The sequence below is a fragment of the Aquarana catesbeiana genome, linkage group LG04 (genome assembly GCF_042186555.1).
Source record: "Aquarana catesbeiana isolate 2022-GZ linkage group LG04, ASM4218655v1, whole genome shotgun sequence".
NCBI classification, from domain to species: Eukaryota; Metazoa; Chordata; class Amphibia; order Anura; family Ranidae; genus Aquarana; species Aquarana catesbeiana.
Genome location: NC_133327.1, coordinates 538,436,331 through 538,449,314, shown reverse-complemented (window position 1 = coordinate 538,449,314; position 12,984 = coordinate 538,436,331). Strand labels below are relative to the sequence as shown.

The 12,984-nt window shown below is 41.7% G+C and overlaps 1 protein-coding gene across 2 annotated transcripts in view; it reads right to left on the bottom strand.

Moving 5' to 3' along the window:
• Positions 1-12,984, bottom strand: part of WDR27 (WD repeat domain 27) — a 608,839-nt gene that overhangs the window by 261,410 nt on the left and 334,445 nt on the right. For both annotated transcript variants that reach the window (XM_073627863.1, XM_073627864.1), the window contains one exon: positions 11,379-11,481. In XM_073627863.1, coding sequence (XP_073483964.1) covers positions 11,379-11,481 — 103 coding nt within the window. The remainder of the gene's footprint in view (positions 1-11,378; positions 11,482-12,984) is intronic.

The window sequence follows — 12,984 nt, the reverse complement described above, 5'->3', positions numbered from 1 at the left end:
CCGCAACACACCACACTTAAAGTGGTCTCTCAAAATGTTAAAGGGCTAAACATCCCTGAGAAGCGAAGTCAAATCCTCAACATGATGAGTAAATTGAAGGCAGACGTGGTGTTTCTGCAAGAAACTCACTTCCGCACGAACAACATCCCTAAACTCGCAAGCCGTATGTACCCAACATCCTTCCATGCCACTAACTCACTAGCCAAAACGAAGGGAGTATCGATTTTGCTATCTAAAAACCTCCCATGGCAACTGACAGATTCCCTCGTAGACCCAGAGGGCCGCTATCAATTTTTAAAGGGCGTTATTCATAATCGGACGGTCACTCTAGCAAACATATACAGCCCCAACACTGCCCAGGTCAGTTTCTTTCGCTCTATCGCAACCATCCTCGCAGGCTTTCAATCAGGGACTACAATCCTTGGGGGCGATTTTAATGTGACACTACAACCCATCCTAGACTCCTCATCGGGGTCCACTACCCTGCCTTACAGAGCACTAAGACAAATCAAGATACAAATGCAAGAACTCCTTCTACACGATACATGGCATACCTTACACCCGAATGAGAAAGATTATTCCTTCTTCTCTGCACCCCATAATAGGTATTCTAGGTTAGATTACCTCTTTCTCTCCCAAAAAGATCTTCCCTTCCTAAAATCTGCTACCATTGAAACCCTACTTCTTTCAGATCACCACCCGATAACCCTCTCCCTAACATTCCCGGAGAGGAATTTGGTCACGAAGATTTGGCGCCTAGATTCCTCACTCCTCACTTCAGAAAGTGATATCAACCACATCTGCGCCAGCCTAAGTAACTACTTCCTGGAGAATGACAACTCCGAGACAGCACCTCTCACCCTTTGGGAGGCACACAAGTGTGTCACCCGAGGGGAATTTTTAACACTTAAGGCTAGCTGGAAAAAAGCACAACAGACAACAATGCTAGAACTAACCAACAAAATAAGGAGACTAGAACTAGTTCACAAGTAGTCACAAACACAAGACACATACCTGGAACTTACACAAACTAGGAAGCTTCTCCTGGAAGTTCTCGACCGCAAAACCCGACGCAAATTTATGTTAAATCAAAAGCTCTTTTATGAACAGGGAAACAAGTGCGGGAGATTATTAGCCAGAGCTATCCAAACTAAGAGAGCTAACACCAACGTCCACACCATAAAAGATCCCTTAGGCAACTCGAGTTCGACTTCAGCGGACATAGCGTCTCAATTCGAACGCTTTTACACAGATCTTTACAATATACCCCACCAACCCGAAGTACTTGTAGGCCAAAATCCTAGAAAAGCCCTTATCACAGACTTCCTTAAAAAGTACAGCCCCAAGCCCATACCCCGGGAAGATGCCCGCGAACTAGACAACCCCATATCCGAGGATGAACTCAAGAGAGCGATTAAACAACTAAAACGGGCAAAAGCCCGGGCCCAGATGGCTTTTCGGCACCCTATTTCAAGACATTCGTAGATATACTTTCAGCCCCGTTTCTTAAGGCATTTAACTCCCTTATCTCAACAACACTACCATTCAACAGATTACTAGAAGCGCATATCACGGTCATACCGAAGGAGGGGAAGGACGCCACATCAGTTGCCAGTTACAGACCAATTTCCCTACTCAATGTAGATATCAAATTATTTGCCAAAATTCTAGCAAACCGTCTCCTTCCCCTCCTACCCTCAATAATAGGGAAAGACCAAGTAGGATTTGTCCCTGGCAGAGAAGCCAGGAACAACACCATTAAGGCAATCAACTTACATCATTGGCTAACCACCCAAAAACAAGGAGGCTTCTTTCTATCTCTGGATGCTGAGAAGGCGTTTGACAGGCTGGCTTGGGACTACCTGGGGGCTGTCTTGCTCTACTTAGGACTACAGAATCGAATGTTCAACTTGATTATGTCTTTATACACCACACCAACAGAAAAAGTCAAAGTCAACGGCCACCTGTCAGACGCCTTCTCTATCCGGAATGGAACGAGACAAGGATGCCCATTATCCCCTATCCTTTTCATTCTAACCCTAGAACCCCTACTACGTTGCCTACGATCGAACGAGAACATTAAGGGCATACACATAGCAGGACATACTTACAAGTTAGCGGCTTTCGCCGACGACATCCTGCTATTCTTAAGTGACCCACTAACCTCGATTCCAAACCTGCTTAGAGATTTTGACTTATTCTGACAAATATCTAACCTAAAGATTAACTTCTCAAAATCCCATGCTCTCAATATATCTCTCTCGAAAGACCTAGTCTCCCAATGCCAAAACTATTTCCCTTTCGTATGGAAACAGGACGCCATCACGTATTTAGGAATCCAATTGACCACACACTTACTGGACCTATATACAAAAAATTCATCCCATTGATTCGCACAATCTCAGATGACCTGCGCAGATGGGATAAACCCCATTTCTCATGGTTCGGTCGTGCGGCCATCCTGAAGATGAATATCCTCCCCCGTATCCTATACCTACTACAAACAATCCCCATCAAACTCCCCGCAGCATTCTTTCAGACACTCAAACAGCAATCTCTGAAGTTTCTATGGAAACATAAGCGCCCAAGGATAAGTTTCGCCCAACTCTCGAAACCCAAAACCAAAGGGGGTATTGGTCTCCCAGACCTTCGAAATTACTCCCGAGCTTGCCATCTGGGAAGAATTGTAGACTGGTCAGTACACGAGGGGGTTAAAGATTGGGTGAGACTAGAAGGCTCTTTTTCCCACCTGTCCATCAGAAACACCCCCTGGATTCTCCCTTGCCATATTCCAAGAACCCTAATAGAACATCCCCTTACAGAAGCCACCCTCAGTAGCTTCAGAGAGGTATGTAAGAAACTCCAACTTTCCTCTAACCCGGGGCCCCTTACACCTATTCGACTTAATCCAGCCTTTACTCCGGGGATGTCCAAACACTTCCCCATGGATACTTGGCCACACAAAGACATATTAGCCCAACACTTCTTTCAGGATGGTAAATTTCTAGACCGTACTTCACTCCCAACAAATCTAGAGGGCGAACCTCACCCTCTATGGAATTACTTCCAGATCCGCCATTTTCTTAAACAATGAACCGAAACTCATCTCTATCCCGAGATCTAACCCCATTTGAAAACCTATGCTCCCGAACTACACCGCAACAACATATGATTGCGAACATTCACTCTATGCTTTATGCCTCGACTTCCCTTAAAGACACCAAACCATGCCAGGTTTGGGAAAGGGAGCTTCAAATAGACCTAACAGAAGAGAACTGGGAACGCATTTTCACAATAGCGCACAAAGGCTCACTCAATGTCACGACACAAGAGAATAACTACAAAACCCTATCCCAGTGGTACCGTACACCTGAATTACTAAATAAATTTAATCCAGACACGTCGAAAAAATGTTGGAGATGCTCTAATGAAACAGGTACATTCTTACACATCTGGTGGTCCTGCCCACTTCTCCAGACTTTTTGGACACAGGTACATGACATCACCTCTCAAGTGACCACATACTCTCTGGATTATACTCCAGCTAGGCTTATTCTCCACCACTCATCCACTTCAGTCCACTCATACAGGAAATCTTTGGGGGGTACATATGATCAATGCAGCTAAACTATGCATCTCAGCCCACTGGGGATCTCCCCTTACCCCAACTATATCTGAATGGCTTACCCGTGTGGGCAGGGTGGCTGAAATGGAGGAACTAATCCACATTGCACGAGACTTACCATCGAAATACTCCCGGACATGGGCCTGTTGGACCCACTTCTGCACCACAGAGAGATATACCTCCATCATGGGGCTAAACCGTCCCAAACCCTCTAATGGCTGAATGAGAGACCCCAAGTAACTCTTCCTAGAAATATACTTAGTCAATAAGACCCGCAGATTTTTCCACTCTCGCCCTAATGCAGATCCCGGGGGAGACCCCTTCAGACAGGGATCTTCTCACGAAACCCTTCATACCCTTAAAGCTCGGTGGAGACCGGGGAGGGGATACCTCAGGGCCCCCCTTCCCTTCCCCATGTTTGTTTTTTGCTCTTCCCCCAAGTCCCCCTCCCCTTGATGTCTTTCCCCCTTCCTACGCCCCTACCCCACCCACCCAGACGACGATAACCACATATTTATCCCCATGACTACTCCAGCTCATGTGTCTGACTTTTCCATTTACTCCCCACACTAAAAAGACTGATGAGACTGCCCCCCCATACGGATACACCCCACTTTAAAAACCCAACACTTCCATATGTGCTCAGGAATAAACAAACAGATATATACTTAAATGCCTACTGCCACTTCTATAAATAACCCCTTACCCTTGGAGCTATAATTAAAGTGGCTTTCCTGCATTATACAGTTCTAGATCTCAGATGACGGGGAAGGCTTTGAGTTCGGGCTTGTTTTGTTCCTTTATTTGTTTGTTTAGTTTTCTGATAAACATATCTGACTCGCTATGCTTCAGTGAGTAAAGTCATATCAATAATGTTCATGTTGTCTAACTACCTTTTGTTTGTAAAAACTGTGTATCAACACTTTGTTCATAAAAAAACTTTTAAGGAAAAAAAAAAAAAGAAAAAAAAAAGATTATTGTAATACACTGTACCCAAGGTAACATAAGTTCTTAAGATACCTACTCTCCTAATCGTGTGATAACGCTGCATGTAATAGTATATGTGCCTATGCCACCTATTATGTACACATGTGTAGTTAAATGCAATGTACTGTACTGTACTAACGGCTATTCTGTAACTTAACATGAATGACAACAATTAAGCACCTTTGTTTGTTAAAAAAAAAAAAAGAGATTGAGGCCTATATTGGGACAATATTATTCAAGTTTAGCCTGACATTAGGGTTTGTCTTGTGTTGTGTCTTGCAGATAAAATGGATCGATTCAACGATCATGACTTCCTCCCCCAATTCAGTGATATGTACAGAGAGCTGCCCTGTCTGTGGCAGGTGAAACACCCTTTTTATACTAATAGAATAAAGAGGAAGGTAGCACTGGATAAATTGCTTGAATTTGTGAAGCCGCAGATCCCCACGGCAGACATCAACTATTTGAAGTTCAAAATTGGTGGCCTGAGGAGCACTTACTGTATAATAGGGAGCACAAGAAGGTCCAGGATTTTATGAGATCTTCCTTCCACCCCAGCTGAGGCTTCCGACGTCCAACCTGGGCCTTCCACCCGGGAAGAAGATGTGGAGGAGCCCAACTTGAGTACAGCATTTTTTAACATATTTCTCAAAATTGTGTGAGATTGATGAACAATAAATTAAAAACTATGTCCCTTTTTCATACACAGGAAAGCCCCAGCCAGGAAGAGGCTGGGGAAAGTGGCAGTCAGGAGGTGGCAGGGGAAAGTGGCAGCCAGGAGGTGGCAGGGGTAAGTGGCAGCCAGGAGGTGCCGGGGGTAAGTGGCAGCCAGGAGGTGCCGGGGGTAAGTGGCAGCCAGGAGGTACCGGGGGTAAGTGGCAGCCAGGAGGTGGCCGGGCCCAGTAGCCTGGTATCCCAGGTCCCTACCCATCCACCTTTAACAAAAAAGGCCCAGAAGGGGAGGAACGTGGAAGAGTCTGCACTTGGGTTAATTCGACAGGCTCCTGCGGCCCTCAGAACCCCACCGTCTTCTTGAGGCCTATGCCTGCATGGCTGCCAACAAAATGCAGGAAATGGAGGTGGGCCAACGCCTCTTTTGTGAGGAAGTGATATATATGGCCCTAAATAAGGGGTTGAGGGGCGAACTCACAAGCAAAACCCACCTGTGTGCGTTTTGCCACAGCTGCCACAGCCACAGCCTGGAAGCAAGCGTGGAAGGAAGTGTGGAAGGAAGACAAGAGAGTGATGGCCTGGGTTCAGTCTGGTCTGGCAAAAGACGCAGGCTGTTGTAAGCCCACAGCCTGGGGAAATATATGTCATCTGCTGCTGTTCCTGATCTGTTCGAGTCCTGGAGCGGATTGTGCTCCCTATTAAATGGACTCCTCAAGCTAACAATTTTGCCTGTCAAATAGTTGATGTGTGCCCTGGGGTACAAGGGCTTCGCTAATTTCACCAGTTCATCCAGTGTTGCCTTCCTCTTTATTTTGTTATGACCCTTTAATAAATGTCTATTTTTTTGAACAAATCATTGGCTATGTGTTTTAATTAAAAAAGGACAGTTTGTTTGTGAGTAGGCAGGTACATTTTAAAAATACAACGTCTAAATAACAAGGGACACCAACACCAACCAACCTCCTTGAGGTTAAAAAATACAAGATAATAATGGTGTTGTGGTAACTTGACACACAAAATGACAAAAAATATTATGGAGATCACCACAAAAAAAAAAAAATCAGGAGATCTTGATTTTAAAAAAAAAAGGAGATCACTATCAACAAAAATTATAAACATTATTCTGGAGATCTTGCGAAAAAATATAAATGATTATTCATGAGATCACGAGAAATAACAAAGAAATAAGTTTGTGAGAGAAAAATTTGCAGCGTGATCAATGTGCTATTTCCATTATGAACGCTAGTTTTACCAGACCGAGCGCTTCCGTCTCATACTTGATTCAGAGCATGCGTGGAATTTGGTGTGTCGGAATTGTCTACACATGCTCGGAATTTCCGACAACGGATTTTGTTGTCGGAAATATGAGAACCAGCTCTCAAATTTTTGTTGTCGGAAATTCCGACAAAAAATGTCCGATGGAGCCTATGTCCGATGGAGACTACACGCGGTCGGAATTTCCGACAACAAGCTCCCATCGAACATTTGTTGTCAGAAATTCTGAACATGTGTACACAGCATAACAGTTTCCTTCTCTTATTTGCTCCCTGTTTGTTATATATACAATTAAAAGCATTTTGTTGTATCTGTTCAATATCTGTTGATCTTTCCAGTAATCCAGTACTGTCCTATATCCCGTACACTCTGAAGTCTCATCTCAAGCAATCTTATGAGAAAGTGTATTTGAAACACCCCCCCATATGTTATGAAACAAAAGAGGGGGTGTTCTGCTGTAGTCCTGTCCTAGGGTAACAGTGAGTGTGTGTTGTCACCCTAGTACAGGAATTGTGTTACTGGCAGGATCACTGGGTGAATATAGGGATACAATCTTTAAAAAAGAAATCCTTAGGGGCAAATTTATAAATCAGTAAATGTTATCTTTATTAAACATTTACTGCAAATTAATTATTTACTCTATTTTAGCCTAGGTTCACGCTGACAGCGGGTATTGAACCGTACGAGTTCAGCTGAACGATTTCATTCCCGCATGTCAATCCTGACTTCGGGGGGTGATTTCAGAGACATCTGTGTGGGTTTCTGCGGCGTTGCACTGATTTGGACGCTGCCAATGCTGACAATTGCCGCCGATTTGACATATCAAATTGCATGCCAAATTGCATCAATGTGAACCAGGGCTTAAACATGCACCAGGAAGTTACACCTGCAGTGAATACTTGGTGAATGTCACTGTTTTAGAAAATATGTACTCCTAAAGCAGACAACACATCTAAGGACCAGTAAATTGAAATATTCTACATTTTTGTTCTTGGATTTTGGTTTTATCCACTTTATATTTCAAAAAGGGGTTTAAAACATAAATACTGTTCACGCTAATATGATAAAAAAAAGTAATAATTCATATATTGTTCTAAATATAAATGTAAAAATGGGATATTCACAGTTATGTATTTTACATTTATAATGTAATATAAATTTAAACTTATAACTCAAATTGAAATATGTTCAGAATAGATGCTTACACAGATAGACTGGTCTGTTTAAAATACAAATATAGAAAAGCAAACACATGATAAGAAAATGAAAAAGAAAAGCATAGTTAAACAATTGTCGCCAAAATAATAATCAAAATATATTTAACTCCGGATCTATTAACCACTTCCCGCCCGGCTCATAGCGGATTGACGTCCGGGAAGTGGTTCAGTTATCCTGACTGGGTGTCATATGACAGCCAGCAGGATAACATGACGCTGCGGGGGCGCGCATCGCGGCGATCGGTGGAGCGGTGTGTCAGCCTGACACACCGCTCCACCGATCTTGGTAAAGAGCCTCCGCCGGAGGCTCTTTACCACGTGATCAGCTGTGTCCAATCACGGCTGATCACGATGTCAATAGGAAGAGTCGTTGATCAGCTTTTCCTCACTCGCGTCTGACAGACGCAAGTAGAGGAGAGCCGATCGGCAGTTCTCCTGACAGGGGGGGTCTATGCTGTTTGTTTATCAGCGCAGCCCCCCTCAGATCACCACACTGGACCACCAGGGATCGCCACTAGGACCACCAGAGAAGGGGCAACATGTGGATGGCCAGGTATGTACCCCATGGCCATCCACATGTGCCCAATGTGCCCAATCAGTGCCCACAAATAGGCACTGATTGGCACCAACATGTTTCAGGTCTGCCCACAAATGCCACCAATCAGTTTATTCAGTGCCACCAATCAGTGTCATCAGTGCCACCTGTCAGTGCCCATCGGTGCCACCTGTCAGTGCTCATCTGTGCCCATCAGTGCCACCTATCAGTGCCACCCATAAGTACCCATCAGTGCCACCCATAAGTACCAATCAATGCCACCTACGAGTGCCCATCAGTGCCACCTATGAGTGCCCATCAGTGCCGCCTATGAGTGCCCATCGGTGCCACCTATGAGTGCCCATCAGTGCCGCATACCAGTGCCACCTATCAGTGCCCATCAGTGCCGCCTATCAGTGCCCATCATCAGTGCCCGTCAGTGCCACCTCATCAGTGCCACCTCATTGGTGCCAACTCATCGGTGCCCATCAGTGCCGCCGTATCAGTGCCTGTCAGTGCAGCCATATCAGTGCCTGTCATTGAAGAAGAAAACGTACTTATTTACAAAAAATTTTAACAGAAACAAAGAAAAACTTGTTTTTTTTTCAAAATTTTCGGTCTTTTTTTATTTGTTGCGCAAAAAATAAAAACCGCAGAGGTGATCAAATACCACCAAAAGAAAGCTCTATTTGTGGGAACAAAATGATAAAAAATTAGTTTGGGTACAGTGTTGTATGACCGCGCAATTGTCATTCAAATTGCAACAGCGCTGAAAGCTGAAAATTGGCCTGGACAGGAAGGTGTCTAAGTGCCTAGTATTGAAATGGTTAATCATGGTATGTTGTCCTTCAATACAAAGCACCAAAGGCAATCAATCTGAACTCCAATATTAAGGGTATATTCATTTCAAGGAAAGGAAGGTATATTGTATATCCTATGAGAGTATAATGCTCCACATCCAAAAGTAATTGTATCATCAAGCTGCAACACCTCTCTGTCCACTCCACACCCACCAAAAAAGAACAAGATTACAGTTGTAAAGAACAATTCATCATCCTAATGAACAAATCAGACTTTTTGAAAGAAATGTACTTGGGAAAAGCTGTATGTTGTCATGTATCTATTTGATAGCCAAAAAGGTCTTTTTGAACTACAGACTGGAGACCATTGCTATATACAGTACATTGAAAAAGTATTCATACACCTTGAAATTTTCTACATTTTGACATGTTACAACCAAAAATGTAAATATATTTTATTAGGATTTTATGTGATAGACTAACACAAAGTGGCACATAATTGTGAAGTGGAAAATGATAAATGGGTTTCAGATTTTTTTACAAATAAATATTTGAAAGGTGTGGCGTGCATTTGTATTCAGCCCCCTTTACTCTGATATCCCTATCTAATATCTAGTGTAACCAATTGCCTTCAGAAGTCACCTGAGAAAATAGAGTCCACCTGTGTATAATTTAATCTCACTATGAATAAAGCTGTTCCGTAAAGCCCTCAGAGGTTTGTAAGTGAACAAACAGCATCATGAAGGTAAAGGAACACACCAGGCTGGTCAGGAATAAAGTTGTGGAGACGTTTAAAGCAGGGTTAGGTTATACAAAAAATATCCCAAGCTTTGAACATCTCAGGGAGCACTGTTCAATCCATCATCCGAAAATGGAAAGGGTATTGCACAACTGCAAACCTACCAAGACGTGGCCGTCCACCTAAACTGACAGGCCAGGCAAGGAAAACATTAATCAGAGAAGCAGACAAGAGGCCCATGGTAACTCTGGAGAAGCTGCAGAGATCCACAGATCAGGTAGAAGAATCTGTCCACAAGACAACAATTAGTCATGCACTACACAAATGTGGCCTTTATGCAAGAGTGGTAAGAAGAAAGCCATTGTTGAAAGAAAGCCATAAAAAGTCACATTTGCAGTTTGCGAGAAGCCATGTGGGGGACACAGCAAACATGTGGAAGAAGGTGTTTTGGTCAGATGAGACCAAAATTGAACTTTTGCGCCTAAAAGCAAAACGCTATGTGTGGTGGAAAACTAACACTGCACATCACCCTTAACACGCCATGCCTACCGTGAAATATGGTGGCGGCAGTATCATGTTGTGGGGATGCTTTTCTTCAGCAGGGACAGGGAAGCTGGCCAGAGTTGATGGGAAGATGGATGGCGCCAAATACAGGGTAATCTTAGAAGAAAATCTGTAATTGACTTGAGACTAGGGTGGAGGTTTACCTTGTAGAAGGACACCGACCATAAATATACAGCCAGAGCTATAATGGAATGGTTTAGATCAAGCATAGTCATGTGTTAGAATGGCCCAGTCAAAATCCAGACCTAAATCCAATTGAGAATCTGTGGCAAGACTTGAAAATTGCTGTTCACAGATGCTCTCCATCCAATCTGACAGAGCTTGAGCTATTTTGCAAAGAAGAATGGGCAAAAATGTCACTCTCTAGATGTGCAAAGCTGGTAGAGACATCCCCAAAAAGACTTGCAGCTGTAATTGTACACAGATGCTCTCCATCCAATCTGACAGAGCTTGAGCACTCCATCCAATCTGACAGAGCTTGAGCTATTTTGCAAAGAAGAATGGACAAAAATGTCACCCTCTAGATGTGCAAAGCTGGTAGACATCCCCAAAAAGACTTGCAGCTGTAATTGCAGCCAAAGGTGGTTCTACGGAGTACTGACTCAAGGGGGCAAAATAGAAATGCACACCACACTTTTCAGATCTTCATTTGTAAAAAAAAATTGAAAACCCTTTATCATTTTCCTTCCACTTCACAATTATGTGCCACTTTGTGTTGGTCTATCACGTAAAATCCCAATAAAATACATTTACGTTTATGGTTGTAACGTGATAAAATGTGGACAATTTCAAGGGGTGTGAATACTTTTTCAAAGCACTGTAGGTTTCATGTTTTACAAAATCTAGCAGTGCAACATTTATCCTCACTTGTAGCACATTAGTAAATTAAAATGTTATTGATATAAAACATTTATAAAAAAAATACATAAGTGGTCAAAAGAAAGCTTAGAATGGTCTTACTTACACATCTGTCTTCAGATCCACATGCAATAAATCTCCCACAAGGACTGATGGCAATACCACAGGGAAGGTGCCTGTTCACGTGACCTTCAAAACGACGAACACACCTGATAGGTAAAGCAATATAAAACATGATTTTTATATGAGCAAAAATAAATGGTATACATAGCATGTAAGAATTGAGTAGAGAAAGGGAAGAAAGGGATTGGATTTAGCAACTTGAAAGGCAACTTCCATTTGTTTTGAATTTCAACCAATTAGTAAAATCAGTAAAAACAATCACATAACTAAAATACTGTATAGGTAATGTAGTTAACTGATGAGAGATTGTAAAATGTAAAATATTTGGAAAGGTAAGCAAGATTTAAAAAAAAATAAAAGTTAGGTAATATTTTTGTCACCTATACAAAACATTTATGGCTTTGCTAGAGCTAAACTTACAATAGAATGGGACACATCTATATGATTGTTTAAAGATATAAAACAAAAAAACAAAAAAAAGTTATGTAAATCTTTCATCAAAACATTTTTAAAGAGGCCTGTTCGAACTTCCCTATACTGTATATTACAGTATGCATGTATAGTTGGCATCTGTATCATATGTATCTTTAGGCTAGATTCACAGCTATGTGTTTTAACGCAAATGCATTTCCACTGACATGTTGACATCAAACCACAAGGCAAAATGCATGCCTAAAAATGGAGAGGTTTGAATTCTTTTGAAATGTTTAATATGTAATTTCTGGTCTCCTGGGATTAATTATATTGCTTTAGCTTGATCTTGAATCTTAGAAAAATACTGTCAAAATTATATAATGTCATAATTTATAATGAATGGTGACACTTCTTGTTAGACTCTAAGCTTAAATTTTACTAATAGTAATATATCTTGGCAGTCTACACAATATGTTTAATAATTCCACAATGTTATTTTTGTGAATGTTTTATTTTATGGAGATGGCTTAATTCTGTAATATATCAGGGTTTATATATCCTGGTGTCCATGCATGTTGAAAGATGTGATCCGTGCTTTGCAAATTACTAGTTTAGTCTTACATTATCATTATACAGTATATAATTAAATCAGCAGATGCTGAAGATGAAACTGTTTATTTTAACATACCAACTACAACAGCTGCAATCCTTTCTGATTGCTAATATAGCACTAATTAGTTAGTAAAAATAACCACATATACATGACATCAAACTTCTCTGAAAAGCATGAACAACATGCGTTAAAAATGTGTGTCATCACATTTGGTAACAGGTTATTGAAATAGATAAAATTGTCCTGTTGGAAAATGTTCCTAGATTTAGTGAAAAATTAGTAAAAGGTCAATGTGAGCCTAAAGGCCAATTCTGTTTTAGCTTCCTATGCTCCATGCCTTGTGGGTTAATATATCATATGTTTATATGTGTCTAGTTGGGCTTTAGGCAGCCAATATGACTTTACAAATACTCAACTGTCCAAAATTATGTATTATGTATTGAAATTTTATTTTTGCATTAACAAACTCAAAAATCCAGTGTGTTAATTCATAGCAAATAATTCAGTTTGCAGATGGGGCCTGATTTAGTAATGTATCAAGTGAAATTACCCTGATTTAATA